The sequence below is a fragment of the Triturus cristatus genome, chromosome 12, assembly GCF_964204655.1.
Source record: "Triturus cristatus chromosome 12, aTriCri1.1, whole genome shotgun sequence".
NCBI lineage: Eukaryota > Metazoa > Chordata > Amphibia > Caudata > Salamandridae > Triturus > Triturus cristatus.
The window spans coordinates 581,293,501-581,314,671 of NC_140595.1; the positions used below are offsets into that span (position 1 = coordinate 581,293,501).

The following is a 21,171-nucleotide window of genomic DNA, read 5'->3' on the forward strand; positions in this document are numbered from 1 at the left end:
TTCTAATATATCACAGAGAGCTATGGATTGGCATCAAAGAGCTACATGCAAGTGTCAAGGCATGGGTTTAGAACCTTATTGTTATTTTCAAAATCTGTCTGTTAGCAAGATTGCTGAAAGAGGTCATTCAGAAGTAAGAACGTCTAAAGGGGTTTTAAATCATGACTTTGTGTTTCTCCCAACCAGGCACTCTTGACAATTTGTAATCCTCCTTGTCTTATGTAACATACTGTAGATTGATTTGAACACTTATGATTTATTGTCTTTTTTTAACGTGTGCGTGTGATGTAACATACTCTGACACCCTACACTGGGATGAGAAATGCTATGAAACAATTAAATAAAAAAATGAGAATTTTTAAAATCATAATTTGTGTAACTACCCAGATCTAACATACTTGCGGTGTGTGCTCATTTCTTATACACAGAGGTTGAGCAACGTCAAAAACCTGCCTCCAAATCATATTTTCCTTGTACAGATCAAAAGCTGTGTGTCTTAGTTTCCCTCGATTAGATTAGCATTTAGGTGTTGGACTCCAGGTAGTTCCCACCATGGTGATACTCAAACAAAAGGAGTACTGATGGCCCTTTAAATTAGGCCCTTGTTTTTGGGTTCCACCAGGTGATACTCGAACAAAAGGACGGCTGATGACCATTTAAAGTAGTCCATTGTTTTGGGTCCACCTGGAAGTGAAAATAAAAAGTCCTTTCACCGCCTGCAGGTTGATGCTGTAGGAGAGTAGGATCTACTTCCTATGGTTACCCCCACTTTTTGCTGATGTTTTACTGTTTTTCAACTTTAGTCTGGCTGGGGCCCTGCTATTCAGGACCCCAGCCTAGCTGCTTCCTCTCTAAAATGGATTCCAGGTACCTTAGTGTCACGAGGCGAGCCGGGACACCGGATTGCATGGGGCGGACTGGTGGGTGGTGCCGGAGGTCACGGACAGTGTTGTTTATGATTCACAGGAAGACGACTGGAGAGTGACAGCCGTAGAAGAAACATCCTCAGAGGTCTTCCCCTTTAACTGGGATCAGCTCCCTGGTGCGCACGCCCACAACTGTGACGTAGTCGACGAACCTCCAATAAGATCGGAGCCAGACGGACCCGTAGTGTGTGGCTACACCGGAGCGGAAGCAGGAGAGTGAAGGAGAACGGAGCCGAGAGAGACTGCAACAGCGGAGAGGTCGGAGACGAGAGAAGCTACAGCGACAGGGACGTCGGAGAGACGAGAGCCTACGTCGAAGGAGAAGTCGTAGAAGGGAGGACTCCGCACCCACGTTTCGCCGAGCCGCGCCCACGGAGGAGCGTGGCTGACCCAGGTGCGTGAACGTTTTACGGGCTGGGTCGGGAGGAGGGAGAAGGCTGAAAAAGATCCTAAACGCCTCTCGCCGCCGCACCTGTAAATACTTAAGCACTTGGTCCTTTCTACCCCCCCCCCCTCACTTGCACTACCTTTCCTGAGCACCCCGGACGTACTGAGTGTAGGAGATTGACACGAGAGCACCGGAGTGTACCCTTCACGTCCTGGGCCCCGTTTTGTCCTTTAACTTAACCACCATACTGACCAGAGTCTTTGTTGGTTTTGTCTCCCCTCTATCGGTGAGGTCGACATCGGGAGTCCTCTGACGTTCACCACCGGGACCCGTCCTTTGGCCACGCCCCGCCTAGACGAACTGGAAAGCCGACCCCTTGGGGAAGAGACACCAGAACCTGGATAAACAGCACAAAATCATACTTCCGCAAATAAAACCCTCTCTAACTAGACGCCGTGTCCTGAGTCGTCTGTCCGAAGCGTCCACACTTAGGTACCCTACAGATTAGATTCTGGAGTGCCTTTTTAAGTCCCTAGTATATGGTATACTATGTACCCAGGGCATAGGTACCCCAGAGGCCTACCAGGGTCTGAAGTATGTATTATGCCACCCCTGGGAAGCCCTCCAAAATGACACCACACGACTGCTACTGCAGCCTGAGTGAGGTGGTGCATGCACCCCTTACTGTGATATAGGTTACCTCTATCACTACCCATACACACACACATATAATCCTATAAGTCACTCCTATGGCAGGCCTTATCAATCCTGATGGCAGAGTGCTTGGTTTTCATGTGAGAGGGTTGCCCTGCATGAGCAGAGCCCCTCTGCAGTGTTCGGAGTCTATTCTCTGATGCTTTTTGTGGTGCAGCATGACCATTTACTCTTAAGTGCATTATAACCTCGCGGTAAATGCTAAATTTGGGATGGCTGGAAGGAAATATGTGGTGTTTGGTGTCAAACACCTTGGAATCCTACCCCCACACCAGTAACTGGGGTGGGAGTAGGATCCCACCCTTCTAGAGGGAGAGACATGACAGCACTGGTTTACCTGGTACCAACTTAACAGAGCCCTGGCATCACAAAATGGATGCTGCAGCCACAGACTGGCCTCCTGCTGCTGACCGAAACTCCGTCAGGGGAGACCTGGACAATAGGTTTCCTGTCACAGGGAGGTGTAACCACCTCCCAGACAGGCTGATGTGTATTGGGGCTGGGCAGGAGCACTCCTAGAGTGCTTTGAAGTCCTGCACTGGGGGCACATTTGGTGTCCTTGTGCATAGTCCAACTCAAACCGGTTGCAGGGGCTACCAGCCCCTGCTCTTGTGTGAAACTGGACAAAGGAAATGGGTGTAGCCACCCCTCTTTCCAAACCCTCCCATAGGTGGGTCCCCTGAGTTAGTCCAACCCCTTCCTTAGGTATAAGTAAGGAACCTCTGTAACCTGAACTTTAGATATCCTTGGACGAAACTCTGAAACACAATCCTGGAACTTCGACTTTCTACTCAAGACTAGAAGACTGAAGAATCTCCCTTGGAGTCAAGGAGTGACTCCCCTGCTTGGCAGGCACCAACGATGCATCAGTCCGGTCTGCATCTATGAAGCTCGCGCCGGATGCCGAAGACTTTGCAACAGCAGTGGTAGATTTCCAGACTTCCTGGAGGCTGACCTGAGTCTCCAGCAAAGCTAAGACCCGTAGCTGTCGTGGGTAACGTGGGACTGGAACCCCTAGACACCGTGCACATTTGCAAGTGCATCACCTTCCTGACAACTCTCGAAGCTGTGCTTTGGGTTAGAAGAGAATCCACCGAAGATTGCTGGCCTACCCACTCCGAGTGACCCGTAGGCCGCCATTTTGTGATTCAGCTTGAGGTACCTTTGCGATCCCTTGTCCGTCGACTTGTGGGTCCCTGAGAAGGCAACTCTGATTTTCCTTGGGCTTTCCTGGTTGCTCCAGACGTGCCCCCACTTGCCCTCACTGGGTGAGTTCCTCAGACCTTGCTGGTCCTCACCGAAGCCATTGTTCGCTTTCTGCGTGGGTTGCTGTTGCCAAGGCTTGGTGTGTCCAATCCAGACCCCGACGCTGCAGCACTCGACATCCTTCATGGGACAGCTCGATCCAGCTCCTGGCTGTCCTCGATGCCTCCTGGTCCTCGTGGCTGAAGAGTTAAGCTTCCCGTCAACTCACCTGAAGCTCCCGACATCGGTGGGCATTCGACTATCGTGCCCCTGGCAAGTGACCGAGACTCTGTCCTCTCTGCTTTCAGGTTCTTCTCATCTTTGATACAGGCTTGGATCTCTTCGAACACTTCGCATCTTCCCGGCAGCAGCACTTCTTCGCCAGCTTCCATTGAAAACGACAACGCGACCTGACACCATTTGACACCTATGCATCCGGCTCCCTTGAGTTCTCTGGTGCTCCCGTGGGTGTTGGCCCTAGACAACTCCAAGTCAAAAAGGGTTTACTCCTAGTCATCTCCTAAGTGTCCTTAAACTTTAAAATTCCAACCGCGACTTTCCCCATAGAAGCTAACGGCGCTCGCGGCTGTGTTCCCACACTGCACGCGTCCCCCGTGGGTCCCCTGTGTCACTATCTTGGGGGGTTCTGAAGGGGCCCAGAGATTCTACAGGCTCTAGACCTTGTGTCTTGTCAAGTCGTGGTTCTTATACCACTATTTTAGTATATGGTTTTGTACGCCCCTAGGGCTAACTGTCTATTGTGCTATTTACTGTTGATATTTGCCTTGTAACTTGTGTACTTCGACTTCTAGCCTCATAAAGAGACTAGGGGTTGTGTTTTAGAATAAATACATATATTTTATATATACCTGGTGTGGTTGTCCTTTCATTTGATCATTCATGAGATTATAGACTGGTAAAACAAGCTGCTTTACATTCCTTCAAGACTTAGCCCGAAGGCTGCTCTCCATAGCTACCACAAGGATAGCTTTCAATACAGGATGTCTTTAACCTATCATCAATAAGGGTTGTTTGGACTGGTACAGGGGGGCCCACTATAACTAGTGGACAGTATATACCAGTCCAACTTTTCACAGATGCTCAGAATAAAGAGCGGTCAGTGGCGGGTGCTGCTGAATGTGTCATGGTATTGGCAAATTACGCCAGGCCAAAATCAGCATTACCTCAGGGAGGGCACCCTGGATCCTGGACCATGCTTAATAACAGCCCCGGGATCTGGCAGGAGCACCCTCATGTTCTGCACTGTACTGAGCACATGTATTACCCCACATGAGGTCATTCTCAATATACTGTAAAGGTGTGTGGTAAATCACCCGTTTTAAAGTGCACCAATCTCTGAAGGGCGTGGGTTTACCTCAAATAAATAATAACGCTCACAAGCAAGTGGTAAATGCTTTCTACCCTCTATTAACAATGTGCGCCAGGACAGGTTGCCCAACAAATACGCAATTACACAAAGTTACATTAGTTTGGTCTGGTTCTTACGCCGAGGGTTTAAGAGGAAACAGCACCTTACAGGCTTAATTCTGAGGTGGGTGGAGAGAACAAAGGCAATGGTTATATTTTTGGTTCTTACTCCTGTTATGAGCTGATCATACATGCTGTTTGCTCTTGTGTTTGATCATGCAATTGTCAAAGGGTCCTACCTGGAGGATATTTGATGTACAAATCTGTACGCTAGGAGTAATAATATTCAAAACTTGCCACAGGAAACGTTTACTTATGGTATTCCTTATTTTAGGGCACATGCAAATACATACCCCATTGCCAGTACCAAAATAATAATGCTGTATCAGGTGCAAATGGGAGTTTGTGCCTGAATTGTTATCACCAGCAAAGCTGCCATCGGAGACTAAACTAGCAACAAACAAATTTGCAGATTTTAGCACAAAGAGTGTTTAAAGTCAGGCGCGCAACGCCCATTGTGCTCAAAGGACTTCAGCAGCCCCCCGCCCCCCTCGTGTGTGTCAGCCCGGTTGAGACAGCTTCCCGGGCGCATACACAGCCGCACCCGAGTACTTCACACAGGTCTTTAAAAGACCATCTACTTGTTAATGAGGCTTTGTTGTGTTTTCACCCCTTCTTAGAGCCCCTGCATCTCCACTCTGCATATGGCTGGATGAATTAGCCCCCCCCGCCTTGAAATTTGTCTCTAGTTGCGCCTCTGTTTAAAGTCGAGGTAGGAGGGAGATGAGTTGGTGTGACGTTTAAAAGAGGGGTGAACGAGGGATTGAAGACGCCGTGTGGTGATGGTCATGGGCGTCTGCAGGGAGGACAAGGAGGGGCGCTCCGGGGGGGGGGCAAGCGCCCCTCCTTGCCCCCCCCCCCCTTCCGTACACCCATGGTTCCTACTATTAATGCTGGCAGCTCCGGCGACTGTCATTCTCTGCCAGTCCTGCTGCTGACACTGCTTTCCCTGGCAAAGCCCTACTTGCCCTTTTCTTTCCTTTCATATATTCTGCCTTCGTTACGGCATATTTTTACCATCGGGTTTCTCAAATGCACTTCCATTATTTACTCTCTCCCTAACACACACACCAAAGATATCTTTGTTGCTTAAGCTACTGATTGCCAGTGTAAATGCTGGGTGAACATTTTTCAAACGTACACTAGTGAAAACAAAGCTGTGCACGGCAATTAGCTATTATCGACTTAAGAGGCTTTCTGATGATTTTAGGAGAGAAAATTGTGTGGTGTTGAGGTAAGTGGGATGGTAAGGTGAACAGAGACTGCACAGACTCGTGTGTGCATATCTCAGGTATGGAGCCCTGAACCTTGCGCCCCAACCCTTTAAGTAGTACAACCCCGGTGTGGGTCCTCTACTGTTACTACATTCCTCTGAAATTTTAAATGTTCAAAACAAACTAACCAACAGTTCAAAACTTCATCCGCCATTTGTCTAAGTCCCACCTTACTGGTCAAAATCATAGTATCAGGGGTTGAATGGGCTCTTAGGTTGCATTAAGAATAACTTCCTCAAGACAGGGCACCAGGAGGCTCAGCCCCCACCCCAGGACTAGCAGAGTTATGTTATGTTAGAAAGATTTGTACAGCGCATGGCTGCCCCAGCGATGGGGCATCCCAGCACTACCCAGGTAACACTTTGCAAGATGTAGTTCACCTGAGGACTTATTGCTATTTCTGCGAAATTCTCCCTCTGTTTCATTGATAACTCTCCAGTGACCAGGCTGAAGCCTCCATGGTGCAATGTCTCTCCAGATGGGGCTGACATGTCTAACCTCAGATAACCACCATACTTCAGGTGCCCAATCTTTGAACTTATTGAAGAATTCGATATTTCTCCACCTCAATCAGCTGTCACCATCATGCCATGCCTATACACTACTCACCACTGGGAAGCCGAAACTTGCTGCCTGAGTGATGATTCGGCACCTGAACCACATCCTACTATCTCCCTTACTAGCCTTACAGTGCCTCTTTCAGCATATTTTAACACCTGTCCGGCATCCAATGGTGCTGGGGTCCAGCGTTTATGGTAAAGAATCACATCCATTGCAATTCAGTCCATACACACCCGGCTCTGCAACTGGCCTGTTTCTTGGCATTCCCGGACAAATGAATAAAAGGCCCACTCAAGTGGCCAGTGATTGGCATGATCAATACCGATGACTAAATCGATGGTGCGAATGAAATGCTCAACCTCACCACTGGTTTGCGGCCACCTGGAGTTGAATTTCTGGTAGGCAATGTTCAGGAACTTGAGATAATTTGACACCTCCAGATCCTGAAATGGGGTCCATTACAAGTTCTGAGTTCCTGCAACAGGCCATGAGTGGACATCACTTTTTCCAGCTTTGGTATAGCTTCATTGGCCAATGTACTTTATATTATCTCCACTTTAGCATATTTTTAGTAGTCAACTACCACGGCCAGCATTTACTGGCCATCATAGAGGCTGCTGAAATTCCAACTAGCTTGGAACCACAGGGCAGTGGGGTCTTCTCCTGTGATAATGAGAGATGGAAGATTGGCCGCATAGCAAGCAGTTAACCACAACTTCACAGCGGCCTGGAGTCAACAGCGGCCTTCTTCAGCGAGGAAGGTGCATATCTCACATATGGAACCCCAAACCTTGGGTTCCAACCACTTGGAGGGGGAAATTGCTGGAATAACCTGGGCCATACGCTCTCAATGGTACAACCCTGGTGTGGGCTCTGCACAAATACTACAAAATGTGGGAAGGATGTGGACCTATATCAGTGCAGTGAATATTTCAAAAGGAAACATGTAACGTTAGGTGTGAAAACAAAATAAAGGTGAGGCCTTATTTACTAACTGTTGGGCTTTGTGGTAATAGTTTTGTTTTCCACTTACTGAGAAGTATTTAAACTTATAGCCTATGAGGTCCATGTTATTTCGAGCATCCAAGCCACCCGCTAAGTTACTACGCACAAGCTGTGCATACACGTGCCAACTTCTTCGAAAGCGCTTTGAAGTGGCATTGCATGGGGCACCTTGCGGCTCTGTGTTCCTCTGTATTGCACCTATTCAAATAGTTGAGAACCGCAAATACTATAGAAACACCTACCTTTTTAGGCTTCGCCTGCACAGCGCTTGTGCTGTGCTTGAGAAATCTCTTGTATCTAATAGGTCTTAAAAGGGGGCTCTTATCAGTTCCCACACTGAATTACTGTGTTCATTCACTTTTGTGGGGAACTTTTTTTTTGTTAACTTCCTCTGGATGGACACATTACTGATACTTCTACTAAAGTTGTTCACACTGTTTATGCCCCAATCACAATCAAGATAAGATCTCTTCCCATAGCAAAGGCAGACAACTTCTAACAGTATGCTGGAATGCTTGCTTTTTAATATTTAGTTGTGTAAAGCAGATACTTTATTTAGCCTTAGAACGTTTGTGACATTTCCTATTCATTCCTCAGTACCTTTCTTTTCACTTTGTAGGTATTATCGGATTGATTTTTTCAACTTCATCTATTAGGTCATTATGATTACATTCTAAATGTTGTAATAAGCATTGCACGTTAAAAATAAAGTTCATATACAAGAGCTGTGCTATCTTTTAGTACTAAACAGGCAGCCACAAGTGCAGTAACCTTGCGGACAACAGGGTCATGATTTGCATGGTGCAGCAGGTCCAGTGACACCAGGACCAAAAGCTCAAAGCACCTAACTAAACACCTAATATTGGTATATTTTACAACTATACAGGCAGTCACAAATGCAGTTACCTTGCAGTTGAAAGGGACTTGATTCAAATTCTGCAGCAGATGCAGTGGCACCAGGGCCAAAAGTTGTCAGAACTCCACTAAAACCAAATATTGCTATATTTTACAACTAAACAGACAGTCACAAGAGCATTAATCTTGCAGGCAACAGGGTCATTATTTGAATGGTGCATCAGGTGCTGTGGCACTGGGCCCAAAAATTATCAGAACTCCTTTAAACACCTAATATTGGTATATTTTATAACTGAATTGGCAGTCACAAGTGCAGTTATCCAGCAAGCGCTAGGCTCATGATTTCAATAGTGCAGCAGGTGCAGTGGCACCGGTACCATAAGCTCCAGGCACCCCACTAAACACTGATTATTGCTATATTTTACAACTAAACAGGCAGGCATTCACAAGCGCAGTTATTTTTCAGGCACTAGGGTCATGATTTGAATGGTGCAGTGGCACCGAGCCAAATAATTGTCAGAACTCCTCTAAACACCTAATATTTCTATAGTTGATTACTGAACAGGCAGTCACAATTGCAGTTAACGTGTAGTTGAAAGGGGCTTGATTTAAATGGTGTATAGCATGTGCAGTGGCACCGGGGCCAAAAGTTGTCATAGCTCCACTCAACACCAAATATTGCTATATTTAACTACTAAACAGCCAGTCACAAGTGCAGTTATCTTGCAGGCAACAGGTCATTATTTGAATGGTGCAGCAGGTGCAGTGGCAATGGGCCCAAAGGTTATCAGAACTCCTCTAACCACCTAATATTGCTATAATTTACAACTAAACAGGCAGCCATAAGTGCCGTTATCTAGCAAGCACTAGGGTCACGATTTCAGTAGTGCGACAGGTGCTGTGGCACTGGGACCAAAAGCTTCAGGCACCCTACTAAACACCCAATATTTATATATTTTATTCCTTAACAGGCAATCACAATTGCAGTTACCTTGCAGACAACAGAGCCATGATTTGAAAGGTGCAGCAGCACCGGGCCCAAATGTTGGCAGAACTCCTCTAAACACATAATATTGCTATGGTTGACTACTAAACAGGCAATTGCAGTTCCCTTGCAGTTAGAAGGGACTTGATTTTAATGGTGAAGTGGCACTGGGGCCAAAAGCTGTAGGGACCCCACTAAACCAAGATTATTGCTAGATTTTTCTAATAAACAAGTCAGTCATAAGTGCATTTATAAAGCAGGCAATAGGGTCATGATTTGAATGGTGCAGCAGGTGCAGTATCTCCAGGACCAAAAGCTCTAGGCACCCCACTGAACACTTAACATTGCTATATTTTACTACTAAACAGGAAGTATAGAGTGCCGTTACCTGCAGACAACAGGGTCATGATTTGGATGGGGCAGCAGGTGTAGTGGCACCAGCCCAAAATTTGTCGTGACCTCAACACCTAATATTGCTACATTTTACTACTATAGAAGCAGACACAATTGCAGTCATCTTGCAGTTAAGAGGGGCTTGATTTGAATGGTTTAGCAAGTGCAATGGCACTCGGACCGAAAGCTCTAGGGACCCCACTAAACACAGAATATTGCTAAATTTTACTACTAAACAGGCAGTCACAAGTGCAGTTGCCTTGCAGGCACTAGGGTCATGATTTCAATGGTGCAGCAGGTGCAGTGACACCGGGGCTCAAAGCTCTAGGAACTCCTGTTAACACCAAATATTGCAATATTTTGCTATTAAACAGGCAAGTCACAAGTGCAGTTACTTTACATACAATAGGGTTGTGATTTGAATGGTGCAGCATATGCAGTGGCACCGGGCCCAAAAGTTGTTATAACTCCTCTAAACACCAAATATTGCAATATTTTAATACCGAACAGGCAGTAACAACTGCAGTTATCTTTCAGACACTAGGAGCATGATTTGACTGGCGCAGCAGGTGCAGTGGCACTGGGTCCAAAAGTTGTCAGAACTCCTCCAAACACATAATATTGCTATTACATCAATTAATTATATTGTTTTTCTATTTCATTTCCTTTTTCAAAATGTTGCTATTACTTTCCCGCCCTATACCTCTCGTAACAGCACAATATATTGCCTTTTTGTACATAAACAAGTCATAGCACTTTAACAGGCTTTCTGTAATGTACATTGTACAACTACTCAGCAAGCTACAACTTACAACAAAAAACAGCTTACTATTAATCACATAGACGAAACCTAATGCATTTACCAATGCTTGTTTAAGCTGGCCCTGTTGCATTTCACCCCAGGTACTCGAGTACCAATATGCTGCGTTTGTGATCAATATGGTTAGGATATGCACTGCACTTCAGGAAACAGCAAGGTTGTTTCCTGGTGTCAACTGAAGTGAAAATTTCGTTCGTAATTGTAAAGTAGTAAAAGACGAGATGACGTCTTCCTACGTGAGGTGTCTCGTTGCTAAGGTTCATTCCTCTAGTGCGGTAGCTGCTACCTTGCAGGTACGAGTTGTTGTGAAAGAGCAGCAGGAAGTAGCTGCAGGTAACGGGGGCGCGTCGTTAGAGAGGGGAGGGCCTGACAGGTGGCTTGTTGTTCAGAACATGGATGGTCTGTGCCTCAGGTGAGGAAATAGAGGCTGGGGTGAATGTAGAAGTTACAGATTGGCAGGGTTACAAGTTTGTAGTTCACCTAGGAGCTCGCAGCACAGCCTGATGGTGCTGGGGGCGTGAGCAGGAAGTGCACCACACACCTCGGGCAGGGCCTGGACTTTATAGAGTCCGAACACAGGAACGCCCTGACTTGAACAGTGGGGACTAGTAGAATTGGGGTGCAGAAGGCCTAGTGACCACACCGTCATCCGCTCCACTCAACACACATGCACAGACGTCACCCATAGATTACACCGACACTTTCATTGTGGGTGAAGAACTGCTGCAGTGCAGACTTTGGATCCCATGTCGAGGGCGCGGCAGGGGCTTGGGTAGGTTGTGGGCACCAGAGATTGGGCGCACAGGGAACAGGTGCAGTGTGTGAGTTCCTGTGCATAGAAAACGCGGCTCTTGCTACCGCCTGTGCGTGTTATTTTCTTTTTTCGTTGGGTTTGGGCGTGTTTGGGGGGTAGGGGAGAAGACAAGGAGATAAGCAAATAACTTGTTTGTGGCAGATGAAGGTAAATGTTGTCCTAAGGGCTAGGTCCCCGAGCCTAGGGGGTGGCAATTGGAAAAGCTGCTGGTAAAGGCAACAGTTGGATGTTTAAGGAGAAGTAAAGAAATAGTTCGAGGAAAGAGAGCTAGACGCGAAGGGACCGGGAAAGGGGCGGCTAAGAGTTGATGTCCATTGGAGGTATGCTGTTCCCTAGTGCTTCACTCCATATGCAAACTCAACTCTGATCGTTTCATTCCAGGTGAAGGAAGGATGTCTCATGTGGATCACCGGTACAGGCACGACCCCGGGCGCGTCCCCAGAGAAGGGGAACACCGTACCCCCAAAAGTAACGAGGACCACAGGGACCCAAACAGGAGGGACGAACGGCTGGGAAATGGGGACAGGAGCAGAACCCGACCGCCCCATGAGCAGTGCCCCCCAGAGAAGAGACACGCGCAGGACCGGCCCCGGGAGGAGCGGTCCCGAGAGGTGAGGGAGGCCTCGCGGGAGCGGCCCCGGGCGGACAGGGGCTTGGACAGTGAGCCGGAGAGCCGGGAAAGGTACAGGGAGGACAGGAGCCGGCAGCACGGGCGCACGGAAAGGAAGGAGGGGAGCCGGGACAGGAACCGGGACGAGAGAAGCAGGGACCGAGGGGAACAGAGCCACCACCGGCAGGAAGGGGTCCAGGACCGGTCCTGGGAGGAGAGGAGCCGCGATGCGTACCAGGAGAAGCCCCGGCCACGTGAGCGAGACCGCTACTGGGACGAGCGGGGCCAGTCTGTCCCCAGGGACGCAAGGGAGGTCGACTTCCACCAGGAGTCCGCTTATTACAAGAAGTAAGTGCTGCGGCCCTGTACGGATATTAAGTTCTCTCTTTGACTAAGTCAGTATAGACTCCTTATCCAAACCCAGAATTACTGCCCCCTGTAAGTACTCGAAGCCGATTTCTCATACATATCGGGTGTGGTGGAAGGGGCGCTGCAGTGGGTCTGCTTTTAGAACCTATTGGGTCCTCAAAGGGCAAGTCCTCCTGGTATGTTGACTCTGTTATTGTTCTTGGACTATTGCTCAGAACGAACAAAGGGCGCGTGGTAGACTTATCAGAGATGTGCAAGAGTTCCTTGATGAAAGTATTCAGAATTTGGAAAATAGCCTTTTGGTATTTTGCAAAACTCTCAAAATACACAGTTCGTCTGTGGTTGCAAAGTTAGAAAGTTAATCATAGGTACATCTATTCTGACTGATGCTTTGACTTCTACCAAAATGTGCAAACACCCCGCTTTCCCCAGCGTGTGCCAGGGACAGGGGCTGGTTTACTGGAAAGATACGCCCAGCTCACAACCCCCCCCCCCGTATTTTTTTATTCATTTTCTCATTTAACCAGAAAAAAATCAGATGTATTAACAGTGCTAAAACAGCTTTTGGAGGGCGCTTTCAGAGGACAGGCAGGTGACGGGGTTGGGAGATCTGGTCCTATTTGATAAGATAGCATAAAAGAATAAAATGGCAACTCTGCATACTAAGTCACGAGGTCGCCCCTCCTTCCCGCTTAAGACTATTGGTAGCCCCTGAGGCAATGTGTCAATACTGGATAGCGCTTTGCACCTCACACGTGAAGGAGAGAACATCATTTGTCAAAAATGACTCTTCTCTTCAATAGCGGTAACTCCATACTTCAGGTGCTTGCTCAAGCCTTGCTCTTGGACCCCGTCTTTCTTGTGTGATTTTGTGACCGGGACAGCCAGGGACAGAGGGCTGCAATAGATAGCTGGACCCATCAATGCCACTGCTCTTCCGTTTGGTCAGCGCAAGGATTCCTTGGACGGGCATTGGCATTTTTGCTTCTAATTACATTATCTGTTTATGGGCACATGAGGGGACTTGAAGTTTGCCATCGAGGGTGCCCCTGAATAGAGAGGACAACCCAGTCCATGTTAAAAAAGAAGGAACAAATCATGCACATTGGACGCTGAGCAAGAAAAACTCAAGAAAATGTTGATTTTGACCCATCGTCTTTAAATAACATAAATACACAAACACTAATCATTAAAAACGAAATACATTCAAATAAATATCCCAAAAAACACGTATAACAATAAAAACCCAATTATAAGATTCATAAAAAACCTCTTCTCTTAAAATATAAACAGAATAAGATCATTTCATAGAGTTATAGAGCAACCACAGGCATCACCATAAACCTTCTTAAAAATGGGAACACGTGTCCCAATCCTGCAAAAGGTCTTTTGCGGAAATCCTAAATCTCCCAACGACACACGCCACATATAAATGGTGCATGTCCGTTAGGAGCGGCCCAGCTTGTATACAGTTACTCATACCATATTTTAAGAAAAGCAGTCTTAAAATAGTCTTACAGAGGAGCAAGAATTTTAGACAATCTATAAGAATGTGCAAAATGTCTCATTTAACACCCAAGCCACCCCGCTGCATCTATGATTGCCATTTTTATCTTATCACTATTATAACAAGGGTTGATGTCCATTCTCAACCTTAGCAGTTCATATCTAAACCAACGATTGGGAAGAAAATCTACGTATGGGAACCACTCGCCATTTCTCCAAGAATTGAGCATAAACTGGACAGGAAACTCAACAGTCAATATGCCAGCTTGTTTGAGGGCAAAATAGTTCGAGTCCATTTTGTAAGTAATATCGATGCAACAGAAACTCTTTTTTAAATGTTTAACCATCATTGTATCATAATTTTAGCTGAGTGAGATTTGAAGTGCATAGGATACAAAATGTACCGGGGCAAGTACCAATAACGGTGTTTTTGATGACCGCATTCATGTGACATCGCAGACTACAGCTTTCTCTGATGTCCTGTGCACCCCAGATATGGAACATTTTATTGCTGCCTCTTTCTGTGCGACACCCCTCCTTTAGTATTACCCCTTCATAAGCTGGCTATATTGGAACAAAACTTGGGGGCACCTTTGCCTCCCCAGTAAATGCATAGAAAGGTTACAGTTGTGCTGCCAACATCCTTCCAGGATGCCTGCCCTCATAAAATGTAAAAAGTTTTAAAGTAGGCATGAGGGCAATTTAAATTCTGCTTGCACGATTCACAAACCTTATGACATTTTTGCTTAATTTTTCATTACACAATATGGTCGCTGGAGATAAATTAGTGCGGAAAATGTTTCGCAGAAAGACATTTTTTGTTTGAAAAGTATCATTTTATGTGACTTTCTCTTTACCTGAAGTAAATGCTTGCGTGAAAAAAACACGCACGATAACAGCATACCCATGTTTGGCACAAATGTTTTACATGATTTCTGGGGAAAAAAATTCACACCCCTATAAAACAGAAGTACTTGCTATCATGCTACCTGCCAAGCTCAAACAACCTACATTCATGTGGCTTAAAAATATTTGGAGTCCCGCTACCCTTTCCCGTGTCCTTCTGGCTTTCCCAACCTCTCCATCCATATGCATGCTGCCATCTGCTCTGCTTCTATTGTACTTCCTCACTTTATAAGATTTTGCCAGTGTCATTTTATTTCGTTTTAGAATATCAAATAAAATAGGTTTAAGAAAGGGAGGCAATGGTACAGACAGATAAGTGTTAGAAAAGCATTCCTTATCCAACAATGTGCAAATAGTAAAACCGTAGCCCGCCCAGTAACCCAAATGACTATGGATTTTAAATAGATCATGATCAATTGGAAACCACAATAAAATACCCCTCAAACTGACCTCTGAGATTGGATTTGGTGTAATTTTTAAAAGATGTAGTTCTTGGTGTTACTTTTTAAAATTTAGTTCTTGACGGAAACAGACTATTATTAGCTGTATGACTATCGACATGCAGCACATTTTAAACACGTATTCTGCAGCATCCACCAGCGAACACTTTCTGGGTACTCTTTGCAAAGCTCTGTTTGTTTTTTAGGCCTGACTAGTGACCAGTTAAGCTGTATGGAAATACCTCAAATCAGCAAATAGCAAGCATAAAGGGGTCTTTGAGTCCGCCCTCTTCAGTCATTGGCTGTTGTTTTTGTTAGCGTCCTAACATCAGTGTTCAACTAGGACAGGTTACTTGTACTTGAATTCTGCCTGCCACAGAAGACAGCAAAATGAATTAAAACTGCAAGGTCAGTGTCATTCTCCTACAAAGCAATACAATATCTCTAAATTATGCAAAGCTCATATCCTTCATATTGCTTTTTAAGTATTTGCATTTCGTATTATTCTTCATTTTGTAGTGCTTACATTTTGCCTGGATACCATTTCAGAGCTTTGCCAGTGCCCACGTGATGCCGGAGTGCCCTATGGCATGTCAGCGTTTTAGCTCGTAGCCTCCCCATCTCCTTGACACACTTCCTCTTTTATAAGTTGGTAGGGATTCGTCTTCTCAGACCTTCAGACATGAGGTATCCAACATCAGTATGACACTCTTAACTGCTCTCATTTAAATCTCTCCGTTTTTGAGCACCACTCAGTTGACTTTTGAAGAACACACATCCATCATTTTGTCCTCTGGTTTGAATGCCTGACTCTGTATATCCAGCAGCTTAATCCCCCACATTGCCTTCATCCTCCGTATCTTTTCTTATTTGGGCGGATGGTTTTCCAAATACACAACCCATTTGTTTAGGACTAGCCTACAAGATGGCACAAGCTGACTGTGTGCAAAATACCTTTTGTGGGCTTACAAAGAGCTTGCAGGCCATTCATTGCTTACTATTGGTTGACTTTATTGTCACTTTCATTTGCATGCTTCTTATTCAATGGCTTTCCTTGTCCCAGCTTGTCCATCTTGTGTTTATCCTGCCCCTGGAGCATAGTTACTTTACTCTTTACCATTTTGGCTGGCATCTATCCTTTCACTGCTTGCTTTTAGGGAACTACTTTTTTCGTTTTTTTTTTACTCCACGAGAGTGCATGTGTTTTCCAGCTGTCTCCTCTGTGTGCTTTTCCCCACCCACATTTCTCCCCCATGTCAATGTGCTTTTCTTCCCCCACTTGCTCTTGTGCTGCTCTCTCGCCCGTGTACTTCCCCATGCTCCACGTTGTTCCCTTTTGCCCACATGTTTCTCCCTTTGCCCCGTAGTTCTTTCGCTCTGTCCCTTGTTTTTTCCATCTGACCCCATGTGTTCTCGCTCCTGTTGCTTCTCTCCCACCCGCCAAGCTTTCTCCGTTTTTTTCCCCACCTGCTTTTGCAATCCACTCTTCTGTTTTTAATTTTTTTTAAAGCACTTTCAAGCTACATTTTTCAAAAAAGAGATTTTGCACTGTTTTTTTAAATTTACTGATTCACCTCAGAACTGAAAAGAAAAAGAAACAAACCCTGTGCCTTTTTATAGGCAAGCATATGTCAAAAACATATGCGCCTACAAAATGAAGCAGCGTCATTGTGCCTTTGGTTTTTTAGCAATGTTGTACAGCAGCCACGGTGCTGTACAGCATGGCTGAAAAACGTTAGCAAAGCCAGTGGGTTTTGTAGGCGATACCCATTGTCTTTGTCAGTGCTAGATTCCGTTGGGATAAACTTTGAGTGCATCTGGTTTCCAGGTCTCTCCCTCCTGTGCTTCTCATCACCCTGCTAAATACCCCCCTCCACTTGCTCTGTGTTGCAAACCCTTTCCTGTGTGTTTCTGTCCCCTGCGCTGTTGCTTTCTTGTTGGTATGCTTCTCTCTTGCTCCTTGGTTGTTCTCCCTTTTGTATTGCTTTTTCCTGTCCTCTTCATGTTGCTTCTCCCACCTACCCGCTCCTCTGTTGCCCCCCACAATTTTTAGGTCGAGCATTCGAGACCTCTTGTATATACTCGTATGTGTATGTACTTAGTGGGCAATGGAGATCAGCCCTAGGACTTGTCTGCTTCTGCTTAGGGACTTTTTTTCTGTTCAACTGTCTCTATTTAACTGTCTTGATAGAAAACGACCAGTAGGGATCCATAAAATACCATAATTGCTTTCTGCTTGTTCAACTGCCTTTATTTAACTTTCTTGACAGAAAACGACCAGCAGAGGTCAGTAAAATACCAGATTCACTTTAGCATTCTCTGGATTCCAGTCCATAGAAATGGTCTTCCACGAGCACCCGTAAACCATATGTTTTTCAAATCTTGTATTTTCAGTGATATGACCACCGAAGGCTCTGATTTTATATTAAAAACAAAGCTTTGGACTACACCATTTCCCGCTGACAAGCAATATTTCTCGTGCATCAAAAGGGAGCAGTTCCTCGTTAGGGGCCAAGGTAAAAGGTATCATTGGCTTCCTACAATATTGGTGGTATCTGGGGAGATCTGAATTTCAGATCTTAATGCCCTCACACACCTGTTAGGGTGATATGACAGCCTAACGGGTGTGTGAGGGCATTAAGATCTGAAATTCAGATCTCCCCAGATACCACCAATATTGTAGGAAGCCAATGATACCTTTTACCTTGCCCCTAACAAGGAACTGCTCCCTTTTGATGCACGTATATACTCCTAGGAGCACAGGACCTCTAGAAATAACCAGCTCTCACGTCCCCCCCCCCCCCTTTTGATTATACAAAGCAATATTTCTCTCCATGTGTTCCCATACCTGGCTTGTCACGCAGTTTGGTGCTTACTTTGCCTCCAAGTTAAAGAACAGTAAATGTTTCACTACCCAGGCTAATGTGCTGCATAGCTAAATACATATAAAGTCCCAAAGGCGAGACTGACTGCATTGCAAATGCTCGTCTTTTATATATTTTATTGTTTTAGCGAACGAAGAGCAGGCAGCAGACTGCTGCCAGCCCTTCCATTAAAAAAAAAAAAAAAAAAAAAAAAAAGTGCTTTCGTGCTACTTCTTTTTCACTCTGCACAGCATCTTGCAGTTGCTGTACAACAGGGTTACTCATAGTGCGGCCCGGCAAGCCTTCCTCGGCAGCCCGCAGACATCCTACATGTTTTATAAAAAAAAAATTAAATGGTGTAAACACTGCCGGTTGCAGCAGCCTGGACTCTGAGACTCTGCTCTGTGGGGGCCGGGGGATTCCAGTGATTGTCAAAGTGGAGATGCAGGGGCCTAAGAGGCGAAATACAACAAAGCTTTATTAACATGTAAATGGTCTTTTAAAGACCTGTGAAGTACTCGGGTGCGGCTGTGTGTGAGTGCTGGGAAGCTGTCTCAGGGCGGCTGTGTGTGCGCGCTGGGCAGGGCCGGACTGGGAACCAAAACCGGCCCTGGCAAAGTGCTCGGCCGGCCCCCCGGGCTTGGGGGTGCCGCCGAACTCTTTGCCAGGGCCAGTTTTCGGCCGATTTTGTTACAGGGCCGATTTTGCAGTTATGCTGAAAAAACGGCCCTGTAACAAAAACGGCCCCCTGGGGCCCAAAACCGGCCCCCAACCGTGCGGCGCACCGGGGGATTGCCCGGTGCCCGCTATGGCTAGTCCGGCGCTGGGAAGCTGAGGGCTGACACACACACGGGTGACGGAGAGAGGGAGAGGGAGACCGAGGGAGAGACAGGGAGAGAGAGACAGGGAGAGAGAGAGAGACAGGGAGAGAGAGAGAGAGACAGGGAGAGAGAGAGAGACAGGGAGAGAGAGAGAGAGACAGGGAGAGAGAGAGAGAGACAGGGAGAGAGAGAGAGACAGACAGGGAGAGAGAGAGAGACAGACAGGGAGAGAGAGAGAGACAGACAGGGAGAGAGAGAGAGACAGACAGGGAGAGAGAGACAGGGAGAGAGAGAGAGACAGGGAGAGAGAGAGAGACAGGGAGAGAGAGAGAGACAGGGAGAGAGAGAGAGACAGGGAGAGAGAGAGACAGGGAGAGAGAGAGACAGGGAGAGAGAGAGACAGGGAGAGAGAGACAGGGAGAGAGAGACAGGGAGAGAGAGACAGGGAGAGAGAGACAGGGAGAGAGAGACAGGGAGCGAGAGAGGGAGGTAGCCGGAGGGAGGGAGATAGGGAGGGAGGGAGACCGGGATGGAGACAGGGAGAGGGAGGGAGACGGAGGGAGATGGAGAGAGACCGGGAGGGAGAGAGACAGGGAGGGAGACCGGGAGAGGGAGGGAGACGGAGGGAGATGGAGAGAGACCGGGAGGGAGAGAGACAGGGAGGGAGACGGGGAGAGGGAGGGAGACAGGGAGGGAGAAAGACGGGGAGAGGGAGGGAGACAGGGAGACGGAGGGAGGGAGAGAGACAGAGGGAGGGAGGGAGACAGAGGGAGGGAGAGAGATAGAGGGAGGGAGAGAGACAGAGGGAGGGAGAGAGACAGAGAGAGGGAGGGAGAGAGACAGAGAGAGGGAGGGAGAGAGACAGAGAGAGGGAGGGAGAGAGACAGAGAGAGGGAGACAGGGAGACGGAGGGAGGGAGGGAGACAGCGAGGGAGACAGCGAGGGAGACAGCGAGGGAGACAGCGAGGGAGGGAGAGAGACAGAGGGAGGGAGAGAGACAGAGGGAGGGAGAGAGACAGAGGGAGGGAGAGAGACAGAGGGAGGGAGAGAGATAGAGGGAGGGAGGGAGATAGAGGGAGGGAGAGAGATAGAGGGAGGGAGAGAGATAGAGGGAGGGAGAGAGATAGAGGGAGGGAGAGAGACAGAGGGAGGGAGAGAGACAGAGAGAGGGAGGGAGAGAGACAGAGAGAGGGAGGGAGAGAGACAGAGAGAGGGAGGGAGAGAGAGAGAGGGAGGGAGAGAGACGGAGGGAGGGAGAGAGACGGAGGGAGAGAGAGAGACAGAGGGAGAGAGAGAGACAGAGGGAGAGAGAGAGACAGAGGGAGAGAGAGAGACAGAGGGAGGGAGAGAGACAGAGGGAGGGAGAGAGACAGAGGGAGGGAGAGAGACAGAGGGAGGGAGAGAGACAGAGGGAGGGAGGGAGAGAGACAGAGGGAGGGAGGGAGAGAGACAGAGGGAGGGAGGGAGAGAGACAGAGGGAGGGAGAGAGACAGAGGGAGGGAGAGAGACAGAGGGAGGGAGAGAGACAGAGGGAGGTAGGGAGAGAGACAGAGGGAGGGAGAGAGAGAGACAGAGGGAGGGAGAGAGAGACAGGGAGAGATAGAGGGAGGGAGCCGGAGGGAGGGAGATGGAGAGGGAGGGAGGGAGACCGGGATGGAGACAGGGAGAGGGAGGGAGACGGAGGGAGATGGAGAGAGACCGGGAGGGAGAGAGACAGGGAGGGAGACGGGGAGAGGGAGGGAGACCGGGAGGGAGAGAGACAGGGAGGGAGACTGGGAGAGGGAGGGAGACGGGGAGAGGGAGGGAGACGGGGAGAGGGAGGGAGACGGGGAGAGGGAGGGAGACGGGGAGAGGGAGGGAGACGGGGAGAGGGAGGGAGACGGGGAGAGGGAGGGAGACGGGGAGAGGGAGGGAGACGGGGAGAGGGAGGGAGACAGCGAGGGAGACGGAGGGAGGGAGACAGCGAGGGAGATGGAGGGAGGGAGACAGCGAGGGAGACGGAGGGAGGGAGACAGCGAGGGAGACGGAGGGAGAGAGACAGCGAGGGAGACGGAGGGAGAGAGACAGAGGGAGGGAGAGAGACAGAGGGAGGGAGAGAGACAGAGGGAGGGAGAGAGACAGAGGGAGGGAGGGAGAGAGACAGAGGGAGGGAGGGAGAGAGACAGAGGGAGGGAGAGAGACAGAGGG

At 47.8% G+C, this 21,171-nt stretch overlaps 1 protein-coding gene across 8 annotated transcripts in view; it reads left to right on the forward strand.

Moving 5' to 3' along the window:
- The window catches only part of MARVELD3 (MARVEL domain containing 3), an 813,614-nt gene that overhangs the window by 743,396 nt on the left and 49,047 nt on the right, over window positions 1-21,171 (forward strand). For 2 of the 8 annotated variants that reach the window (XM_085638773.1, XM_085638774.1), the window contains exons 1-2: window positions 10,949-11,066; window positions 11,850-12,426. In XM_085638773.1, the coding sequence (XP_085494899.1) occupies window positions 11,051-11,066; window positions 11,850-12,426 (593 nt within the window). In that variant the 5' untranslated portion in view covers window positions 10,949-11,050. The other 6 variants (XM_085638771.1, XM_085638772.1, XM_085638777.1 and 3 more) reach the window with 5 other exon arrangements.